The sequence below is a fragment of the Anoplopoma fimbria genome, chromosome 18 (assembly GCF_027596085.1).
Source record: "Anoplopoma fimbria isolate UVic2021 breed Golden Eagle Sablefish chromosome 18, Afim_UVic_2022, whole genome shotgun sequence".
NCBI classification, from domain to species: Eukaryota; Metazoa; Chordata; class Actinopteri; order Perciformes; family Anoplopomatidae; genus Anoplopoma; species Anoplopoma fimbria.
This window is the reverse complement of record NC_072466.1, coordinates 3524743-3547953: the sequence shown is the minus strand read 5'-3', so window position 1 is coordinate 3547953 and position 23211 is coordinate 3524743. Positions and strand designations below refer to the sequence as shown.

At 40.6% G+C, this 23211-nt stretch overlaps 2 protein-coding genes across 2 annotated transcripts; both read left to right on the top strand.

Annotated features, from left to right (window-relative positions):
* The first annotated feature begins 4059 nt into the window (after window positions 1-4059).
* Window positions 4060-9687, top strand: LOC129107549 (G-protein coupled receptor family C group 6 member A-like). The gene is made up of 6 exons (XM_054619051.1): window positions 4060-4268; window positions 5231-5522; window positions 6069-6911; window positions 7025-7240; window positions 8044-8161; window positions 8392-9687. The coding sequence occupies exons 1-6, from the start codon at window positions 4060-4062 to the stop codon at window positions 9537-9539; spliced, it is 2826 nt and encodes a 941-aa protein (XP_054475026.1). The 3' UTR covers window positions 9540-9687.
* Window positions 9688-14942: 5255 nt separating this feature from the next.
* On the top strand, window positions 14943-16366 carry pcare2 (photoreceptor cilium actin regulator 2). Its single transcript, XM_054619050.1, has 2 exons — window positions 14943-16140; window positions 16227-16366. The coding sequence occupies exons 1-2, from the start codon at window positions 14943-14945 to the stop codon at window positions 16364-16366; spliced, it is 1338 nt and encodes a 445-aa protein (XP_054475025.1).
* The last annotated feature ends 6845 nt before the right edge of the window (window positions 16367-23211 follow it).

Below are 23211 nucleotides of genomic sequence, written 5' to 3'. Positions count from 1 at the left end.
AACAATTTTAACAGATTCAAAACATGTAGACCTATCAAAAAGTACATCAATAAATTAACAGGAATTTTAACAAATATTCAAATTCATAAATGTAAAAAACATGGCATTAATATGCTCTCCTCAAAGCAACCAGACACCATTGAAAAAAACAGCATTTTTACCTCACTGATTGTGAAACACACATAATTTAAAAAACAACAAAAAATACCAAGTCTGGTTTTGTCAAAATTAAGCCTTAATTTGCAGAGTGGAACTGCACCGCTGTTTCCGAGTGCTATAGCTCAGTGAGCATCCTTTTAGGTTAAACCTTGTATAATCTAATACGAGTGAAAACAACTTTATTGAAAAAAATCTTGCCTCAAATTTGCTCAGAAACAGATCACGGCGGACTGCTGAGGGGAAGTTAGTGAACGTTTACAAGAATATTCATGTTCCCAAATCGGGGGACAAGCATAAAAAATTGCGAGCATAGGATTGTGGGTGTTTTAGGAGCGCCAAAGAAAGACACATGCATCCTTGAAAATCCTCTGAACGAGTCCTCGTCGTTTGAACAGTCCTTCAGCAAGATTCGATGATGAAGCATCCTTGAAATTCGGCCGTTGGAGGATCCTTCCTTGACTTTGAGAAACAACCACTGTTTATGAGTCAAGAACTCCGTATCTGTCAAGGTCAGGGCCCTGACTCTGGGGTTTTACTTGTGTTTCCCCTCTGTATCTATGTCTATTACTGAACTACGTGATTCTGCTAGGATAGACTAAGTATATTGTTCTTGCTTTCATAATTTGCTCTTAACTGTACCAAGCCTGCTTAAAAGTGTTAGTGTTTGTTGCTGATTCTGTTGCCTGTGCTGTTGCTGTAATCAGGAACTGCTTTGAGAGGTGTGGTTTCGTTTCAATAGGTCAATTGTCCTCTTAACTGCTAGGGGGAGTGGCTTACACTCCTGGCAGACAATGAGCAATCAGTAGGTAGGTCCTTAACCAATGCTGGTGGCTGGAAGCGTCAGGCAAACGAAGGCTAGGGCGAACAAAGGCAACAGGGCGACTTTTTCAAGCCAGACTTCTTCAAGTCAGACTTCTTCAAGCAATGACTTCTCGAGCGTGTACTTGTACGGGTCAGTAATTTGCTTATATTGACTACCATGTGTTTGCATCCTATTTCTGTCCATTCCTCTGTCCGGTGGTCACGTAGACAGTGGGTCACTCCCAGGTGCCGTGACCCCACTAATCTCATCTATCCCACTCTCTCAGCCCATGGTGAGCAAGTGGTGTCGGGGGGGCTTTGGAATTGCCAGTCGGCAGTGCCGAAAGCTGAGTTCATCTCAGGCTACGCATCTTTGCTCTCCCTCGACTTTCTTGCTCTAACTGAGACCTGGATCACACCAGAAAACACCACCACACCCGCAGCTCTGTCAGATGTGTACTCCTTCTCTCACACTCCCAGAGCTGCGAGGCCAGGTGGTGGCACTGGCCTGCTAATTTCCCCAAAATGGAAATACTCTCTTGTCTCTGTTCCACAGTTCTCCCCGTCCTCTTTTGAATTTCATGCTGTTACTGTCACTTATCCAGTCAAGCTCACCATTGCTGTTGTGTATCGCCCACCAGGCCCTCTTGGTGAGTTCCTGGAGGAGCTTGACACACTAGCCTCGCACTTCCATGACGATGGCTCTGCGCTCATCATGCTCGGCGACTTCAACATCCAGACTGATAAGTTAGAACCTCTGCTTTCCTTCCTCTCCTCCTTTGACCTCTACCACTCCTCTTCTCCTCCTACCCACAAGGCCGGCAACCAGCTGGATCTTATCTTCACTAGACACTGTTCTACTGCTAACCTCTCTGTCACTCCCCTCCAGCTCTCGAACCACTACTTCATGTCCTACTCCCTCTCCCTCTCCTGTCCCCCCTTAAATAGATTTGAACTGTGATTGTTAGTATGTTCAGCTGATTTTCCAATAGTGCTAACCCTAGACTATCCTTCTATTCCTATCGTGAAGTTTTAAGAAAAGCTTTCTAAAGCATCACGTTGCTTGTTAATTGTGTTAGGCTGCATTGTTATTTAAATCTTCACACATTTTATGCCAATCTTCCAGTTTATTTTACTGATTTCTTCTCTTTTATTATATACTGTTTCTCTGGAGTGTCTTTGTCTCTTTCTTCCCTTTCAGTTGTCAGTCTCCTTGAACCAGCATTCTGTTTTCCATGTACAAACAAACCCTTAATACAAAATAACATCTAGTCAAGAAGACTTTCGACAATGTAAAAGCATAAAAAAACAACTTAAACATTTGCATTGAAAGAACATCAAATAAATTGTGTATATGTATCATTTAAGACATTTGCTTTGGAGGGCATCCACAACAGTGTTTAGGGCATGAACTGGACGACTAGCTGAATGGGTTTTAAAGCTTCAGGTGGAGGTTTTGTATCACTTTCATTTCCTGGCTGAAAGTCTGTGCTCCTCCTGGAGCTGTGTGAAGTCTCCTGCATCTGCAACATGTCTGGCTGTAATTTACCAGCAGAGGGCAGGTTTGTCCAAGGTTTAATCACAAAGGTCCCTCCTCCTTTCATGATCCTGCAGATAGACAAAGCTGTCCAATGCAACTACAGTTTCAGTACTAAACATGACACCATCACTAGCTCCATTAGATAGCATTTTATTCATTAATGAATTTAGATTTGAGCAATTGTTATTTGTAATCTGATAAATTAAGTCAAATTAACTACTATAAAAGTGAACCTTCACATATTTTGATCTCATTATAATTTAGACTCATCACTTTTATACTACTGTTTTCTATCAGCAATAATAAAGGTTTCTGGATCATCATTATGCCGTAAGATACTCAGTCCATGTTGAACTTAGACCTACCTACAGATATCACATTTTTAGCGTATTATATATATATATATATATATATATATATATATATATATATATATATATAGCATATGTCACAGAAATGTTATATATTTTGCACAAAAAGGCAATGACAGAACTATACATATTCACTATGCAGAGATACATAGGTCAGCTACAGACAACAGTTCTGACCAACCCCTCAATTTCTGCATTCACTGTGCTGACTATGTGAAGAGTTTGGACAGGATATTTTCCTGTGCCGATGTGAGGGAAGGACAGAGGATGTCGCATGTGCACAGATTGTAAAGCCCTCTGAGGCAAATTTGTAATTTGTGATTCTGGGCTATACAAAATAAACTGAATTGAATTGAATTGAATTGAATATCAGTATTCAGAATTGTTTGTTAGAAATTGACAAAAAAATAAAAAAATGTTATAAATGAAGTTGTTGAATCAGACATTTATACTGAGTAGATGGGTGTCAGATAAATAAAGAGTCTTGAAACCTCTCTTGGATGGTTTTAGGTGTCACTGGTTATTCTTAAAACTTTTACCAGCACGAGATAGGATTCATCACCTCAGTTTAATGAAATCGTTCCCACGATTATGTTTAATTTTTAAGGATTTACAGATATGGAAATTGCACGGCTGCATGCATGGAGAATTGAGACTAGGAGAAGCATTCAACTCACCTGAATAAAAGATGGAATGACATCCCAACAAAACCTGTTTTTAAAACAGGCACTGAGCTCCTCCTGGGCCTAGCTATATCAGAATAAAAACAAAGAGCATACAAGTTCAAAAAGGATAGGAGAATGTTATTGTTTTCATGAGACTAAGTGGCAAATAAATCCGTATATATAATATATATATATAATAATACTAATCCGTTCATTCATTGTGACGACCACCAAGAAGGGCCTCTGCAGAACCCTGGACCTCCCTTTGGGAACCACAGAAACAGTCTTCCTTATTATTCTACGCAACACGTGAGTCATTCACAGATACTTTTAGTACTTTACTTCCTTGTGTCAGCACACAATGAAGTGTCTGGAGGATGACACTTGAGGCATGAGACATTCTTTTCAGTTCCGCTTTAAAACAGGTTTCATTGCCAGCTACCATGTCTAGCACCACCCAAAGTCCACATGAGAGCAAAGTGTTCCTACAGACAAGTGTTTTTTTTCACTGAGGCCATTCAGGATGCAGATATGTGGTCGGCCGGGCAGCTTCTTCTGGGCTCTGATGATACTGAGCAGCATCCCGGCTCATGTGGATGGATGTGACTTTGATCAGCCGGTCTGCGGCGCTCACGCTCCTGGAGATGTTCTGATTGGTATAATGTTGCCGTGTCATCGTAAAGTGATTGCTCTCCATGAGCGGATCAGACCTGAGCGCTTCGACTGCGCAGAGTGAGTACAAGAAAATGTACATTTGCTAAATTAGATGGCCTTCATTTATGTGTCAGGAAATATATCATTTATTTTTAAGTGTGTAGGTTGTAGTAAACAAAAAAAGCATGTTTATTTCCCTTAATATTATTATTACTCCCTAACTGTTTTATTTTTTTGTCATATCATAATTTTTGAACCCCCACAAAATTGTTTGCGTTTCATACAGCCATATTCATTTAAAAAAAATGCACAATGTGGAAAGTAATAAATTTGACATAATAGAAATATGAAAAATAAAGCAGCTGAAAAACACTTTAATAGTATGTTTATAAAAATGTATTAAAAAAAAAGAAACATGGGGAAATATATGTGTGTAAAGGCATAACCTAATAATGTTCATTTTAATTATTTTTGTGATAGGTGTAATAACCTAAACAGTGTAATAAAAAAACATATTTTCACTCATGTTCTTAATATGATTATTTCAACGTAAAGACTCTTGTAAAGATTGAGGGATTCTGCAGTATGCTTTTAAAGGATATATCCAGGACGTCAAACTGATTCACGAGTACCGAGTATCATTATTACACAATGTTTTACCATGCCATTGCTCGAAATCCACAAAATAAGCCTGAAAATGAAGAAAATCAAAAAATTGTGAGAGGATAAATGGAGCAGAGCTGGATAGTTGAGGCTGGCTGATGCTACGCTATGATTGGCCAATATGTGTTTGAGGGGCGGGAATAGCGAAGGGTCAATTAAGGCTGGGGGTGTGGTCTTTTTTTCTTTCTTCAGTGTTGTGATCCTGAAGACACTCATAAATATTTCTCATCTTAAAATATGTTCACCTGTAGGTTCCCCCTGTGTGGTCTTCTAAGGACTTCCTGTATGAACTCAAACACCTCGAACCAAAATGTCTTTAAAGATGTACATGTAGAAAAAATCTTGTAAACAGCTGTTTTTTTGCTACACATTTTCAGTTTTGATCGGGAGTCATTTCTGAGATCCTTGGCCGTTATCCATGAAATCGAGGCAGTAAATGCAGCCGGGTTCCTCCCAGGAGTGCGTCTCGGGTATTTGATGTGTGACACATGCTCCTCTGCAAGCAAGGCGTTGCAGAGTGTGGGTCACATGCTCGATGTCAACGGCTCTCAGAATGTGATGTGCGACTACAACGACTACAGGCCCAGAGTCAAGATCATTTTAGGAGCTCTGTACTCTGAGGTGTCCATCGCTGTGGCCAAACTGCTGAATGTGTACATGGTCCCTCTAGTAAGTCACAAATACTGTCTGATCAGCAAGTACTTTTAACTGCCAAGTATTTAGTGCATTTAGGTTCTCATTCATGATCACTCATTCTGCTATCATAAGACTTTCTGAGGGTGTTTCATGCCTATGATATTACATTTAATGATGTATTTCTTGTGGAGGCTTTAATGTTTAAGCTGCATTTGTACCAGACCAGACCATACCAGAGTTACTGTAAATGTTCCAAAAGTCCGACCAATTTAAAAGATTTCACAATAGAAAGAAACGAACCATGGCTCACTTTGATCAGGATCACCTCTTTCTGTCGGACCAAGGTTTGGCTGTTTGGAAGGGATCGTGGTTTCAAGCCTGTAATTTTAGTTCGAATCAAACTGAAAAGTACAAAAATCCATACAAAACGATTTAGGTGTGAAAGGGCCCTAGGATTTTAAAATGTACACTTACTGTTAATTTGGTGATTTGAGGGGACTTTTGGGTGCAAAATAAACGTAATTCTAATTCTTTTTTCATTCTTTTTTCAATCTTCTTTTCTTATAATCTCTTTATCAGCTGAGCAGCACATCATCTGCACCAGACCTGAGTAATAAGTTGCGCTACCCAGCGTTCATGCGCACGATTCCCAGTGACGAGCATCAGACCAAAGCACTGGCCAAAACTATGAATCACTTTGGCTGGAACTGGGTCGGGGTTGTGTACGGGGACGACGAGTACGGAACTGAAGCTTTCCAGAGTTTCCTCAGGGATGCTGAGGAAAACAGGGTGTGCTTGGCCTACCAGGAGTCGGTGCCTCATTACCTTGATCATTCACTCAGCATGCAACGTATCAAGCGAGTCGCCAAGCTGATCCGCTCCTCCGATGCCCAGGTGGTTCTGCTGATCCTTAAGGCAGAACTGGTGGAGGCCCTCTTTAAGGAAATGATCAGAACCAACACTTCAAGGATCTGGATTGCCAGTGATGCCTGGTCTAAGAGCAGGTCTCTCGCCCAAATGGAGGGCATCAACAAGGTTGGAGACATCTTGGGCTTTACGTTTGCTTCAAAGAAGAGTAAATCATTTGATGATTATCTCAAGAATCTGACAGCAACCCCAGGAGGGTACAACCACTTTATCGAAGAATACAAGAACCTGAGATTCAACTGCAGCTCAGAATGTTTCTCAAACAAGCCTCCATCCTATTGTCCCAACCCTGATCACCTGAGTATGACGTCTGCCAATGCATGCACTTCCACGGATCCCCAAGAGCAAAATGATGACTATCTCGTAAATGCTCTGGATACCAGTGAAGCCTTCCTGCACAGAGTAGCAGTCTGGGCCACAGCAAATGCTCTCAAAGAGCTACTGAAGTGCAACAGTTCATCATGCTTGGGAGAAACTAATTTCCCGCCATGGAAGGTGAGAATTGATATCATCATCAGATGATTAATAGTTTGGGAAATCAAATGATAAGGTGACCAATCTCTCCAAACAGACCTTTTTAATTGACCTTCTACCCTTTTGCTTTGCAGCTTCTTCAGGAACTGAAGAGAGTTAATTTCTCCTTTGAAAACCACAGTTTCTCCTTTGACAAAAATGGTGATTTCGCAAGTTTTTATGAACTCATCATGTGGGAACAAGATGGACACCACAGACAATTTCAAAAGATTGGGAGATACCATGTCCTTAAGAAAGAAATAGAGGTCAATGTCAAAAATATCAGCTGGCTCTCAACAGCCAATACCACGGTAAGTCAACAGCGTACTCACAACATCCACTTACAGATTGGATTGCTGCAATAGTCAATGTAGTAACAGGATTCATTCAACTACAATAGGTCGGTTTGAACTTCCCTCTCGAGTTGATCAACCTGTTCTTATGCCTGATGCGTCAAATACTGCAGCTTAGTCAGTGCGCCTCAGTGTCGACACTGATGCAAGTAGGCACGCTTTAGCATGTGTATGCTACGTAGCGTGCTTGCACCTAACTCCAATGTAAACACATCTGTGTCCTTATTAGACACTTAGAGCAACGGGAGTAGTATGAAGAGCAAGATAGTCAACCCAAGATGGCTGGGAGAGGAGATGCATGAGTCATACAAACACAGGACTTTCACCCAGGAAACCGCTGTTTGTGTCACTTGCAAAACTAAAAGTTGTCTTTTTGTCATGGGAGTCACACTTTTCCTAGACCTAACTGTGAAGACGGAAGTTTTATTTTGGAAAGACACCATGCATGTAAAGAGCGTATATAAACGTGCCCTGAATACGTAGAGCTGCAGTATTCGACACATTGGGTTCAGATATTATACATGAACAACTGATTGTTACAACATGAATGAATGATTTTGAGAGAATGTATGGGACTCAGGGAAGCTGTAGCTGTCGAATGCTAACTTTGTACTGTAAATTTACAGTTGTAGATATTCTTATATCTTCATAACCAAGACCAAGTTTAGTGGAACAAAGGTTAGCTTAAACATGTACATGCTATCTCTCTAAAGACTACCCAGTTACAGTGACTCTCTTTCTCCCTTGTTTTGCCCTCTCAGATCCCTCAGTCCAGATGCTCAGAGCCCTGCGCCCCTGGCTCAGTGAAGAAGATCCTGAACGTATCCTGCTGTTACGACTGCAGACTTTGTGTGGAGGGGACCTTTTCAGACACCTGGGGTAAGACTCATCGACATACTGACTTTATGTCCAATTTAACCTCAAATTATAAACCAATTTAAGACACTGGGGCCCTTACAGATGGCGTTTTCGCTGTGCTCAAAGGGTATTTTAATAATTCTTTCCACATGAGGATTCTTTTCAAAGTAAATTACTGGCAGCTTTTAAAGTACATTTGTTTTCTATCTAAATAAACCACGATTTTGCCTAATCACCATCTTCTCCAACAGATCTTCGTACCTGCAAAGCGTGTCCCAATGGAACTTGGTCTCTCAAGGGTTGGGCTCAATGCAGGCCAAGAGCTGAGATCTACCTCCGATGGACGGAAACTCATCCCATCATCATGCTGGCAGCCACAGCCTTTGGCATCCTGCTCTTGTTTGTTACCTTCATTATCTTTTTGGTGTACAGAAATTCGTCACCAATGAAAAGGGCCGAAGTGAGATTGTCCTGTGTGATGATGGCTGGTCTGTCGGTGAGCTTCGCAAGTGTGATATGCTTCATGGGTAAGCCAAGTGTGCACCTCTGCCGGGCCCGCCAGCTAATGTATGCCATGGGCTTCACCCTGTGTGTGTCCTGCATCCTAGTCAAGGCCTATCGTATCTTCCTGGCTTTCCTTCCCTTTGGTCAGCTGGCAAACAGGCGGCTATACAAACTCTACAAGCCGACCATAATCGTCATCGTCATAACTTCTCTTCAGGGGATCATCTGTCTTCTCTGGCTGATCTTTGATTCCCCCAATATTGATCCCACTCCTCCGTCCCCACAAAGCATGAGCAAACTAATCCAGTGCAGTGAAGGTCCCACATACATTGGTTTTGGCATTATGTTGGCCTACATAGCTCTGCTAGCATTGGTTGGCTTCCTCTTGGCCGTCAAAGGCCGGAAGGTTCCGCAGGAGTTCAGCGAAACAGGCTACATAATCTTTAGCATGCTGATGTACTTGTTTGTATGGGTGTGTTTTGTCCCAGTCTATATCACCAACAATGAAGCAGCCTCTTCTGTGCAGGCTTCAGCCATTCTGGTGTCCACTTATGGCATCATCTTCTGCCATTTTTTACCCAAATGCTACGAAGCACTTTGGGGGTCAAAGGCTGATACTCTGGAGAGGATTCTGAGGAGATGGCAAATCATCTCCAGTCCAAAACTTGATTCGGTGACAGAGATAGACATAGATATCCCTGAAATGGATACACCCTCAGAAAAGAATAACGGGTCTTCCATTACAAGTACAATGGCTGTATTGAGCTCCGGGACTCTGAGCGTGTCCAGCCCTACTGAATCCAATTTGGTCATAACTACTCCGTGCAATGACAAGATTCATGCCTATGCTATGCTAGGAAGAAGACTGAAGAGACTTAGGAGTGTATCCATCTAAAACTGGTTCCAGGAAAAAATGACATGTACTGTCCTGTAGTGATATTTAATAATATATTTTCCCTTTTTAAAGCCAATATTTTGTAAGATCTTTATACTGTAAATAAAGTAAAAATGAGTTTTTTGCTGTAATTTGTTGTATTTTTCAATGTACAGACAACCAAAGAGGACTCATGTGTATTGTATACTTTTAAAAGTAATATTAAAGTAAAAACGTTTAAATATTAAAGTAAAAATCTTGTTGTAAATTGTTCATCATTCTGCCTTCATCATAACCCAAAGTCTGCATCTTAACAGATCAACAAGGTGTCTACTGTAGCTGGATAACTTGCTACTTAACGTGGCCTCTTTTGTGTCAAGGTGATGATAATTAACACAGAATATAAAAACAATTTTTGTTTAGACCAAAACGGCTTGGGGCATTATATATATTCAGGTTCTGTGAGACAATAAAATACAGTCTAGGAAGTTCCATATGTATGTATACGTACCTTTAAATATGCATTTTCAAGATTGCCATTCAGTGTAATTCATACTTCATCTGGTTTTATTCAGCTGTTTGTTACCTTTCAGCAACTGAGGACTCTGAACTTTCAAATATAGGGGAATTAGATATGTGAAGCAAACTATATTCATTTTGTAAGTGTAATTAAAGAAGGAATCAAGAGAGGTTAGGGTTTTTTTTTTTTGCAATTTGGCATCAGAACCTGGACCCCCTGGGCTACAGGTTAATTAAATCTCTTCCTGAACAGATTTCAAGATCGGCAGATGGATTTATTAGTAATTTAGTTTTTGAAATCATGCTCAAATCCAATATCTGATATCATAAAGTGCTGTGGCTGTAAATGTATGTTTGGTTTTATTTACCCTTTGTGTGTTCCCACCTTGTTGATGGTCTGCCCCACCCTGATCAGTTTCACCTGGCCCTCATTAGTCCTGCACTGATCACCTGTTCTCATTTCCCCAATTAGTGAGTCACTATTTATACCAGCTGTTCCTTTGTTCTCTGTTGGGTCGTCTTTCGTTGTAAGGGGTTTTTCTGCCAGCTGTATCTGCCAGCCTTTTGAACCTGTGGACCTATGGATGCAAGGCACAATTTCTAATAGGAATATTGTTTATGCATTCCTCAGAACAATTTAAACAGATTCAAAATATGTAGACCTATCAAAAAGTAAATAAATGAATCAACAGGCATTTTAACAACTTTTTTAATTCATCAATGTACAAAACATGGCATTCATATGCTTTCCTCAAAGCCACAAGACTCACACCAAACACCTCACTGAGAAACACAATTCATTTAAAAAACCGAAAGAAACAAAACGAAACAGAAAGAACACCAAGTCTGGTTTTGTCAAAATGAAGCCTTAATTTGCAGAGTGGATCTGCACCGCTGTCCCCGAGTGCTATCGCTCAGTGAGCATCCTTTTAGGTTAAACCTTGTATAATCTAATACGAGTGAAAACAACTTTATTGAAAAAGATTTGCTCAGAAACAGATCACGGCGGACTGCTGAGGGGAAGTTAGTGAACGTTTACAGGAATATTTTTCCTGTTCCCAAATCGGGGGACAAGCATAAAAAATTGCGAGCATAGGATTGTGGGTGTTTTAGGAGCGCCAAAGAAAGACACATGCATCCTTGAAAAAGGTCAGGGCCCTGACTCTGGGGTTTTACTTGTGTTTCCCCCTCCCGCTCTGTATCCATGTCTGTCTCTATGTGTTTGTGACTGTATTTAAAACCACCTACTACATAATACTGACCACCAGTATGCAGTATACAGTACTGGTTGCCAGTAGTAGGCATTGGCACTGAGAACAGGTTGGAATTTTACAAAAAAAGAATAAAACATATCTACAAGTTAAAGTCAGATTACTTTGAAGTAGAAATGTGAGATGTGGAGCCGACATAGACTCATGCCATCAGAAACATAGATGATGTAAGAAAGGTTACTTATGTTTAACATCATATTCTGTACATGAATAAAACAAGAATTAAGCACATAAAGCATTCAATCCAGCACAGATAATGCTGAATTTAACCAAAAAATCATTCAAATAAAACATACTGTAGACATATTTTCGAGATCAATCCCTGCACGGGCGTCAAATACAATCCACAACATCGATGAAGCAACAATAAATATCACCTGATAGCCCTGACATGATCTCTGTCCTCAGGTGTGTGTGGGGGGATGAGCTTCAGAGTTTCACAGCGCTCTTGTCATGCAAGCCTGAGAGAAAAAGCTAGAAGGGAAACAGCTGAGAATAACACAGAATGACCACCTGAGACCGTTACACAACCGTCAGTCTATCACTAATCTACGGTGAAGGTATTAAAGACACATGTCCTGCCAGCACACAGACACAGTGGCCTGAAGTATGATTGTCAGCCTTCTGGGAAATGTCTAATTACTTCCTTGTTACTGCAATGTTTTGGATGCCGACACATCTCTGTGAATGCTCCACACTCAAAGTGACAATGCAGCTATTGTTACGTTGTCGTTCTGTTTTTGTTGGCAGACAGATGAACCATTTCATAATACTGACGTTATCAAGTGTTGCAATGCAGAAACAGGCAGGCGCTTCTGATCTTCTGATAACTTTTTCACACTTGTGCATCTGATCTATATAAGAGTGTAAGTGACAGCATGTCAGTGACAATGACTGGACTTAAGTGTTTACTTAAATTTAAATAAAAAGATATACTTACATTAGTCTTCTTCCCTAGAGGCATGTAGCATTACTAAACTATTTATGATATTGACACAACAAAGTTTCATAAGGATCGACAAATTTTAAATCATGGATATATATTATAAAGTGCAAAATAAAATGTTGTGATGTGCATGTTGTGGTATGAGTCATGTGAGGGAAAATGTACTTGTTGCATTGGTAGTATAGGCCAAATAAAAGTAGAATTTACTTCCATGTTTCATACAGCACAAATATACAGCATGAATGGGCAAGGTATATTATATTACTTTATATTTTATTTTTATTTTATTTCATTTCATTTCATTTCATTTCATTTCATTTCATTTCGTTTCATTTCGTTTCATTTCATTTCATTTCGTTTCGTTTCATTTCGTTTCATTTCGTTTCATTTCATTTCATTTTGTTTATTCGTAAGCTTCATGAATAAAATCGACTCATATTTCATAAGATATCGTAGGTAAAGAAAAAAAAGTAAAGAGTAACTATAGTTGCAAAATAAATGTTGTGGATTTAGTCAAGTCGATTTTATTTATATAGCCCAAATATCACAAATCAGACATCTGCTCAGGGTGGGCTTAACAAACTGTATAGCGTACGACATTCTCTGTCTTTCTGGAAAAAAAAACACCCCCTAAAAGACCCTTTGAACAGTTAACAAATGGAATAAACCTCAGGAAGAGCCATGCACAATAAGAGATGTATCACACTGTTGACTCTCAGTCTGAGCAAATTATGTGTCACCAAAACAGTTAGAACCTGATCAAACAAGGCCATGGAGAGCTGGAAGAAGACAGACTACACAAACACACCAGACGGCAGACCTCCAGCAGTTTAAGCTCCTTCTGCTCCGTTGGCCGACAGCGTGGCCAGTTCCTGTTACTGCAGTACACCTGGACGTGGGTGGGAAGGATTACAGAGATACTTTGAGAGACAGATAGCTGGGCTCAGTGCTCCCTGGGACTCTGTGACTCTGTGATTACCCCCTATTGTGCAGTATTTTTTATAATCTCTGTTAATCCAAGGGAGAGTCAATGAGCCTGTTTTCAGCAACGCCCTGTCTAACATTCACACAGTTGTATTCAGTGTCTGCAAAAATCTTTTGTCTCTCAAGTGAACTCAACATCTGCATGTACAGGAAAGAATACTGTTGTTTCCCCCAAAAATACACTTTGATTATGAATGTATTTTCCAGTCCAGAAAAGCACAAGTGAAATTTATTGAACCACAACGTTGCAACTGCGCTTCGAATATTGAGTTTGTCTGTTTTTAGATTAAATAGATTTGAACTGTGATTTTTAGTATGTTCAGCTGATTTTCCAATAGTGCTAACCCTAGACTATCCTTCTATTCCTATCGTGAAGTTTTAAGAAAAGCTTTCTAAAGCATCACGTTGCTTGTTAATTGTGTTAGGCTGCATTGTTATTTAAATCTTCACACATTTTATGCCAATCTTCCAGTTTATTTTACTGATTTCTTCTCTTTTATTATATACTGTTTCTCTGGAGTGTCTTTGTCTCTTTCTTCCCTTTCAGTTGTCAGTCTCCTTGAACCAGCATTCTGTTGGCGTTGAATCGTACGTTTATTCAGCCTATTTTTAGATGAGGCAATCAAATAAAAAAACATCCTGTTCATCTTTGTCACAACTCTCAAGATGTTATCATACAAACCGATTATGCAGGCACAGTTTATTTTACACACTGGATAAATGCCAGGTGAGAAAAATGTTTTTGTCTTAAGTTCAGGTTAGTCAACTTTAGAATGGGAATTTAAACTGAGTCAAAGGTGTCTAGTGTGACTGGATAACTATCTTACTATAGGTCCTATTTTCATTTTCTCAGAAAACCTGTCAACTCTTGGCTCAGAACTGGTTCCCTTACCCAACATTTACAGTAAGGGCTACAAGTGAATTTCCGTGTGCGTGCATGTTTGTGAGAGAGAGAATAGAATTAGGATGGCCAAGACATAAAAAATTGTACTATAAGTCTAGGTAAAATATTATATACATCAAATAAGCTTGAGGTTTCTAGAAAAAATGTCTGCAGAAAACAGAGTTGTTTATCTCTCTGTTGCATGTAAACTACCACCAGCAGTGGATGAGGCTAAAACCATCACCTGACAAACTTGGCTCTGATTAACCTGATGAGCTTAAAGTCTTACGTTTAAATGCATGTGTGTGTGTGTGTGTGTGTGTGTGTGTGTGTGTGTGTGTGTGTGTGTGTGTGTGTGTGTGTGTGTGTGTGTGTGTGTGTGTGTGTGTGTGTGTGTGTGTGTGTGGGAGCGTGTTCGTGTTGATGCACTTAACATGACCATCTGTGCATGCTGAAGGAGAGCGAGAGAAGAAACCCCCCGATCCGTCTTATCCTCTCAGCTCCTCACGATCGCAAGCCTCTGTAGAAAGTCGGTTCACTCAACAGGTTGCAGGCGGCTCCTGCACTGTTTGACAGAACAATCCTGAGGAGAAGGAATAAAATAGCTGAAGAAATATATATTCAGCATGAATATATATTTCTGCATTCAGCATATTCAACAAAAGGACATTGTTGGTGGATTCTAGAAGACCTTGTCCAACCAACTACACGCATCCTTACCTATGGATTTACACATTGGCTTTGACTTTTGCTCCTGACTGATGTTTCTTCAGAGAAAGTGATTTTTTCAAGGTTTTCTTGATACACTTGTGAGAGCAAAAATGGGCTGCTCTCCATCCAAAGGGAAGTTATTTTCCAGGCCAGAAGGCCCTGGACCTCAACAGGTCCTGTTGGCTGAAGATCCACCAGACGGACCTCTAAAGGCTCTGCTGGCTGAAGTACCCCAAGATGTTATTGATTCTATACCTGAAGAGGAGAAAGACAAATGTTTTGAGGCGGATGAGAAAGACAATGATCCTTCGACAGAGGCTGCATTGTCTCAGTTGGCCTGCGACACAACGGGAGGCCAAGACGCAGAGGACATTGAAGAACTCATTGAGGTCAATGTGATTCCCAAAGAAACAATCAATGAGGTTGTCAAAACAGATAATATTAAAAAGATGGCGAAAAGAAAGAAAAGTAAAGGCAAGAGAAGGTCGGCCGAAAAGCAGAGAATGTCCTCTTTTGTTCAGACAAAGTTCGACTTCCCGCCACACATGGTGAGGGCTCACCAGGCAGCCTATGCCTTTCTGAACCCTAACATTTCAAAATATGAAGCCCTGTTGGGACTGCTGGACCAGGCCGCCCAGACACAGCTGTCCCTTCAGCCCACAATGACTGCTTTGGTGTTGCGATTCGAGGAGATCAACCAGGCTCTAGAGGAGATGGCTGAGGAGGGGGAGCTCATGTTGAAGGAGCATGGGGACTACATGGCCTTGCCTTCTGGAATGATGGGCCCAGCTGTTATAGCAGCTAATCCTAGGAGTGACTCTGCCAACCCACCCCCTGATCTGTTACAGCAACTGCTTCAGCATTCAACAGAGAAAATGAGGCTTGTTGGGGGTTCTGTTAAGGCACTGGGTGACACCACGCTTGAGGATGCAGTGGAGTATTTTTCTTCTCTTTCTAAACTGCTGGTTGAGAAGCGGCAGGCCAAGCAGGCAGCAGAGCAGAGGTTGACTGTGGTTCTGGCCCGGGTGGAGAAGGCTGCCAACAGGAAGTCGAACCCCGAGGATTCGGCACTACACAGTGAGGACAGCGGTATCGGCGGAGAAAATGAGAGTCTGACGGGGTCAGAGAGGCACCGCCGCCACCGTGGGAGTGCTGGATCGGGAAGTTGTGGCTCTGGAAGCAACGTTCGTGGTGCATTTGATACGCTGCCCAGTAATTTACTTAACCTGGTAGGCTATAATGAAGATGATGAGGGGGGCTGGGAGGAGGAGGACGATGATGACGATGAAGAGTATGAGGATGATGAAGGTGAAAGGCCTGGAAGGAAAAGGTCAAACTCCTACCCACCAGATCCCAGTCAACCTTTTATTTTAATGTGTGCAAATTACATGCAGGATCGGCAGCCTACTATCAAACGACCCCTGACTGCTGTCACCCAAACCAAACACTCTTCAACCACCCGGTGTGTAAACATTATGCTGGAGCTGCAAAAGAGCCAGAAGAACTTGGATCAACGAATGAAAATGATGGTTGAAAAACGAGGAAAGAAAGAGACAGCAGGGCCTCATTATAATAGATCTGGTCTACGACGGCATTCATTAAGTGGATCAACAAGTTCACAAAAAGGCCCCTTCAGAACAAATCAATCACCTGATGCCTTACCAGTGTTGGCACCCCATCCACCCAAGCACCAATCTGTCAGAAGGCTGATAAATACCTTTAGCCAAGGGGTTGATGGTAGACCCGGGCAGAGCCTTGCTAATATCCCCCCTCATATAAGAAGACCCAGAAAAAATAGGATGATTCAGTTATCAGGCGCAGTACACGGCAATGATGGGGGGTTGGTCATCAATGGCAATAACAACAACAACAGCTGGCCTGATAGCAGGGATGACCTGGATGAAGACAACCTACCACCTCCACCCCCAGAGGTTCTGATGGACAATTCCTTCCAGAGTACCGAGGGCATAGCAGGAAACAAGCAAGGGTCACCGGAAGATTCGGTTCTGACTCTCCCAATGATAAACCAAAAGACCGGAGTTTCCCAGCGACTGAAAGCATCCGTGCAGAATGTGGAAGTGCTGCCAAACAGAGCCAGCATGAAACCAAGATCGATCAGTATCTTGCCTGCACGTCCTGTCAGGCAGGATGCTGTTATGGGGGCTCAAGAAGCAGAGCAGCAAGGAGAAACTGATATGGATCCAGAAATAGAGAAGGTCAACTGTCTCTACAAGCAGGCACGTAAGGTGATTCACCCGAGCAATGCAGGAGAATCTCCTGATATTACAGAACTAAGAGGCAGAGGACCTTCACCCCTTCAAGCCAGAGTGGGTCAGAGATGTGGAAGCAATGACTTCTACGAGGGTGAGATGTCCTCTTACAGCCTGCCTGTGACAGCACCGCCAGTCTCTAGAGTCCGCCTACCACCATCTTGTCCTTCTGTGTGCCACAGATTTCCAACCCCTCCTGCGTTCAGACCTCAGTCCACCTCTAGGCCCTCATCTCGTCCAAGTTCTCCAAAAACTGTGACACGTGAAACCGATAACAACACTGAAGAGATCATTCCTTCTGTGTCCTTTCGTGATGCCCGCTCGGTCTTCTGTCGAAAGGACTCACAAAACCCTCTGCCCTGCATTCCCCCTGGAAGTTCTGTACTGCCCAAACCATGGGGTGAGGCCTCCAGAGGCAGGCTTTCCACAAAAGGGATAGACAACTCTACCCGTCGCACCCAATCAGAACAGAGGCCTAGTTCTTCCCATTCAGAGTTCTCCAAAGATGGCTGTTCAGCCGCTGCCCAGGTCCCAGGGGAGTGAGCCTTTTACCACAAAGTAAAGGTAAATAATATTACAAAAGTTATGGGTCTAGGTAAACCTTGCTGGTTTTTGTAACTGCTTCATTGATTTTAAAGAAAAAACTTGACCGGGTTCTTACCAATACAAGCATTACTTGGCAAAAGGGCTTATCTTGTGTTTAAATTGGCTTGTCAAGTCTTTACTTGAGTTTTGAGGTAGTTATTGGATACTCTTACAAATCTGATAAACATATTTCTGTATCTTCTTCTCAAACACAAATGCTTCCATGTAGCTTAATGTCTACTACTCTATAAAACATGGACAGAATTTCAAACAGAGTGAGGATTAAACCCTTGTGATTAGGGTAATGTTAGTGTACTTAATGAATCCAATAAGGGTGTGGTTTGAACTTTGGGGTTTGAGCTTTGGTGGTTGTTTACTTGAGTCAGGAGCCATCTGTGTAAGTGAATGACATCAGCACGGCTTACCATCTGCATTCCCAGCAGAACCAAAATAGATATGGAACATACAACTGTTTTATATACTTGTACCTGCTACCCCAGATGGACTTCTTAAATTGTAAAATAGAGCTCATGTTTTTCGATAACCTAAATTGTTACTTGTTAATCTTTTGTAATCAAGTTTCATGGGAGTTGTGAAACAAGTTATCTTGTTAAAGTAATTTAATCATAAATCATTGGAAATAGCATTGGTTCAATCCTGAATCAAACTTTCCATTTATGGTGTGAGAAAATCAAATTATATAAGTACTAAGTGCATAAGACAAAATGTACATGCTTAATGCAACAATGTTCTGTTGTCAATAAATTGACAATTTCAACTTTTAAAATAAAGGGATGTATAAAAAGGATAACCACAACACCATTTAATAATGGGATGGAGGAATGGCTCTTTGCTTTAGCAATGCACTGGACACTGAATTTAAAAGAGATTTGTCAAAATCCATCCAAAAAAAGAGCCAAGATATCCAGACTTTCAGTCTCTAGTATGGGTAAAGCTAAAAATACACTAGATCTCACACTTCATTATACACACCCTGGCCCTGCTCTACGTAGTGGAGATTAGCTTTTTATTGTTCTTTGTTTTGTTTACCAGAGTTCTAAAATATCTGTTTATCTATAAAGAGATTGGCAGTAGAGATTTAGTCACTGCGTTTATCAGAAAGTGTTTGGAGACCTGCAGTAAAAGCTTTTTCAAACAGTTTACCTCTAATTCATACCTACTGTAACAGTCTGAGTTGCATGTTACCAGCTCACCTCCTCCCTCCAGAGAAACCACCTGGCCTAATCCAGATTGGATTAGCCCTCCTTCCTTACTCTCCACCTATGTGGTTATCTGAGCTCCTACGCCTGCTATCCCCCATAATCCACTCATGTACTAAAACTCCTTTCCCCTCCTTTGACGCTCCTCTATAGGCCGGACAGCCCCTCTGATGACAGGAGATGACGCCCAGTTGGATCCAAGTGCCACTGTGACAACAGTCCAGAGCCCAGCTGTGATTGGTCAGGGTTGCTTAAGTGATATAGGTGGGAAGAGAATGGAAAAAAGGGATTATGGATTAGTAGGATTCTGAGGTTTAGGCCCTTTCTCTTTTCTTTCCTGATAAGAGGTGTGTACTGAGAGTGGGTGTTAGATACATTTGTAATATGTATTCAAGCGGGTGATAATGTCTTAACAATTTCCCTCTGAGTGACTTCTGAAGAATTTGTCTATGTCGCTTTCTAAAAGGTCATACTTAATATTAATCTATACGTTGCATTTGTAATCTACCTTGAATTTGTGTGATTTAATTTTGTTATACCAGCTATTGGCACTCCAGTTGAACCCCAAAAGCTTGGAGAAAATAAATGGCATTTGGGGGAGCCTTCAGCTGCTTTAATTGACATAATAATCAGATGTACTAAAGTGTTTTTGTATGTATTCTATCTTGTGTTTGGACGTTTTGTACTAGCTTCCCATTCGTATTTACCATGTTTTCTACCTCGACTGTGTCCCAATAAAAGAGAAAAATCTTCCAAGTCTTTTCTAGAAAACTCTAAATTCTAAAAACTGTTTATGGGAAATGTTCAGGAACTGTTATCCCCGCCCAGTGCGTAATAAGAAACATGGTACCGTATGTCAACAATTTCATTGATGGTACCCTGTGGAGTTTCTTGTCAGCAAACAAAGCAAACAAACCTCATGTGTACCTAGTGTGCATGCAAGTAGAGCACAACATTCTAACTAAACAGATACCACCCAGAACCCACAGGTGTTCAAAAACTCCAGAGGATAGCTGTAAAGAAGTTCAGCACTAAGACACAATGTGATTAGGGTAAACCAATTTAATTAATAGATATCGCCAACAAACTTTCCAAGTTGATGACTTACATTAAGCCTATTCATTTTTGAATTACAGGCTTTCTGAGAAATGTATGTTTAAATATGCAAATTAGGCATTCTCTTTTTAAATACTTGCTAATGTGCATACATTTCCAGATCAGAAATCTGAACATTGAATAACGCCAGGTTCCAAATTCTTGTTTTGTTGACTTATTAGAGTCAAATGTTTTTACAGAGGGAATTTTGATTATCTCTTTGTATCACTCCATAAATCCGAAAATACTGTTCCATAAAACATGATATATGAGCAAACCCCTCTGTAAAAACCTTCAGAATATAGAGAGGAATGAAACTGGAAAGTTTGGTGTGTGTAAGTGCTGGTGAAGTGGAGATTTCTGGCTCAGAACAAACATTTTGACAGATGAGTATCTTTAAATGTCATACATTTTGCAAGAGGTGAAAAGGGTCAAATGATTACTTATATTGAGACAATTAATTTTTGTATTATAAGTTTCCTGCTGCGAATCCCAGTAATGAATTCTTTAATCTCCGTTAACTCTAATCCCTTTGCAGCCTCCAGCTATCATGCATCACGATGACTACATCACTTTTAGAAATTGGCCTCTTCTCTAGGAATGTAAGTGACCCACTTATATGGTTCTGTTAATGGAAGAGGTGGAAAATAAATGACAATCACGTATCACCACAGCATTTATGAACATTAATAAATAAGAGCTGGGATTCACCAGATTGAATTGAGTGGAACCTTCAAGACTGAAATTGAATTTGGTGCAGAAATGCTGCCATCTATTGTCTTGCATTTCGAGTAACATCTATTTGAATTTCTTGCTTTCCTCCAAGCTTTCAGTGGGTTAAATTCATCTTTGTTTTCAATACATTTTGTTCTATTTTTAAACAGGATGATTTTATTTTTCCCTTCTGTTTTTTGGCCTTAATGCATGAGTCATTTCCCAATTAAGGATTTACTACTCTTACTTCCTCACAGAACTTGTATTTCTTTTATACCAATGTCTAGTAAGAGTTTTGTACTTCTCAACATGACCATGTCCATTAAAGGGTCTGCTCTTTTATAGTTCTGTTCAACCTGCCGTTCAGGAAGGATTCATTTGGGGTTAGGAAATGCAAGGATCAAACCACCAACTCTAACATAATGTAAGACCCTCATATCGCACCATTTCAGAGGACCTACAGTGAGTGTCCTGAATGTGCTTCAGAGGGTCTATAACAAAACGAGGAATCATTCAAATTTAAATTCCACAAGAAATGATCACTGGAATTATCACTTCCCTTGTAATAGTCAATGTTCAATATTATCTTCTCACATTAACGCTGTAAAACCCCAAAGAGCCCAAAATGTCTCAAATCTCATATCAGACACACGTTTCAGGTAAAAGCAATTCAGACAAATGTTTTTGCGAGTCTGAAACGTTTGAAGACTCATGGACTACATTTTTTATTTTACTTGTGAACAATGGTGAACCAGGAAGAGATTGTTTTGCTGTTTGTTTGAATATATTTAGTCTGGTGTCATTATTTCTTGTGTAATCGTGAAGCATTATTGAAAAGAATGGAGCATTTAGTTATTCGATGGCAAAGATGAATATGAAAGTGGTAGTTTCTTTTCCTACCATTATAAACTCAAATCATACCTTTTGTGTTGGAGCAGCTGTATTGTTAGATCTCTGCAGGCTCTTACTTTCTAAATCAATGGGAAAACGGTATTTCTCGGAAAAAGTAGAGCATTATTTGGAAACGAGTTACATGACAAATAAATCAACGTTGACTTCTCGGGTGAAAGATAGATGTTTGTTGAACCTTAGTGCTCTACCTGCACGCCCTGAGTGGTCTTTTTTGCAGCCTTTTTGCGTCCTTGTTCATGATAACGTCGTTAACATACAACAATAATTTGTGGGATTACTGAGAATTAGGGAGCATTATTTTTCAAGACCTACTAGACTAACAAGCATGCATTTAATTACTTATGAATACAGCTTTTCTTTGAGAGTGAGAATGAGTTCCTTCCAAAAATGTGTCACTTTAATGCTATTTAAAAGTCAGAAACTGGCAATTACAATAACTCACATATGACATGAATCCAACATTTGCCATTTTTAGTCACTGTCTTAATAAACACAAGTGTGAAACAAGCTTTAAAACGCTCTGCTCAGATGATAATTCTCTGTTGGTTCATTGCAGCATTATACCTTGCCATTTGATAAATTGTTGATATAAAGGTATATATTTATGCATGGGGTCTCCATAGGATTAATAAATATGCACAGCCTTCTCATATGTACTCTCATCCCTATGATGTGCTACGCTCTGTTCAGTGAGCCTCTGGTAAATATCGCTGAATAAAATATTATGTCGGCATGAAAGTGGTGTGTTGCTACTCGGCCCACACTCCACATCTGCTGCTTAAATAGACTCCTGTATATCTGACTCTCCCCATCCTCCCTCTACATGATTGATGAGTTCCTTTGTTGTCGGTAGCGCCGTCAGCCTCGCTACCTGATGAGGCTGCAAGATGAAAAGGAAAGGGGACATGCAGCTGTTAGTGCTGCTGTAAAACTAATCAGAGCTGCTAACTGTAAAGTGAGATGCGGAAGGCAGAGCCGGAGGACGCTGTGTGGTCAAAGCCAGTTTAAAGATGTAGACTGGAATCTGGAATAACAATTATTTGGAGTAGCCACTGTAAAAAGCAACCATCATAGCATAATGTAAACCTGTTTCATGTCAAAACATTATTAGTTATGCAATTTATGTCATCTGATCCATTGTGTAAAATGAGAATGGACAGTGCACAAGGTAAAATCTTCCCCGGTTCGTGAACTGTCGTTTTTGAAGCCTTGAGTTCCACACCTGGCCATCGCCATCTTGGCTTTTTGCAACCAGAACTGACACAAGAGGGCGGAGGGCTTAGTGCAACGGAATGCTGAATAAGAAATATTTAAGCAAACAAAATGTTAAAATGAACTTTCATGAACTGAAAACACACTGTGAAAGAGTTAAAGTTGTAAAGCGAAAAACACGTACAACTCCCAGACCGGACAACGCCGTGGTAGCGACCTGTCAATCACAATGTAGCCCCGCCCTAAAGCATCCCCTGCTTTATGGTCTATTTGACTCTAAATGGAGCATCATTTACTAAATGAACATCATGCTGTATTGAAGAAGACTTGAAACTAGAGATTGAGACCATAAACTCATGTTTACAATGTCT

Coding starts and splice junctions, on each gene's coding strand:
- LOC129107549 (XM_054619051.1), top strand. CDS start 4,060: ATGCAGATATGTGGTCGGCCGGGCAGCTTCTTCTGGGCTCTGATGATA. Junction 7,241..8,043: donor TCTCAACAGCCAATACCACG/GTAAGTCAACAG, acceptor TTGCCCTCTCAG/ATCCCTCAGTCCAGATGCTC. Junction 8,162..8,391: donor GACCTTTTCAGACACCTGGG/GTAAGACTCATC, acceptor CTTCTCCAACAG/ATCTTCGTACCTGCAAAGCG.
- pcare2 (XM_054619050.1), top strand. CDS start 14,943: ATGGGCTGCTCTCCATCCAAAGGGAAGTTATTTTCCAGGCCAGAAGGC. Junction 16,141..16,226: donor AGAGTATGAGGATGATGAAG/GTGAAAGGCCTG, acceptor AATTACATGCAG/GATCGGCAGCCTACTATCAA.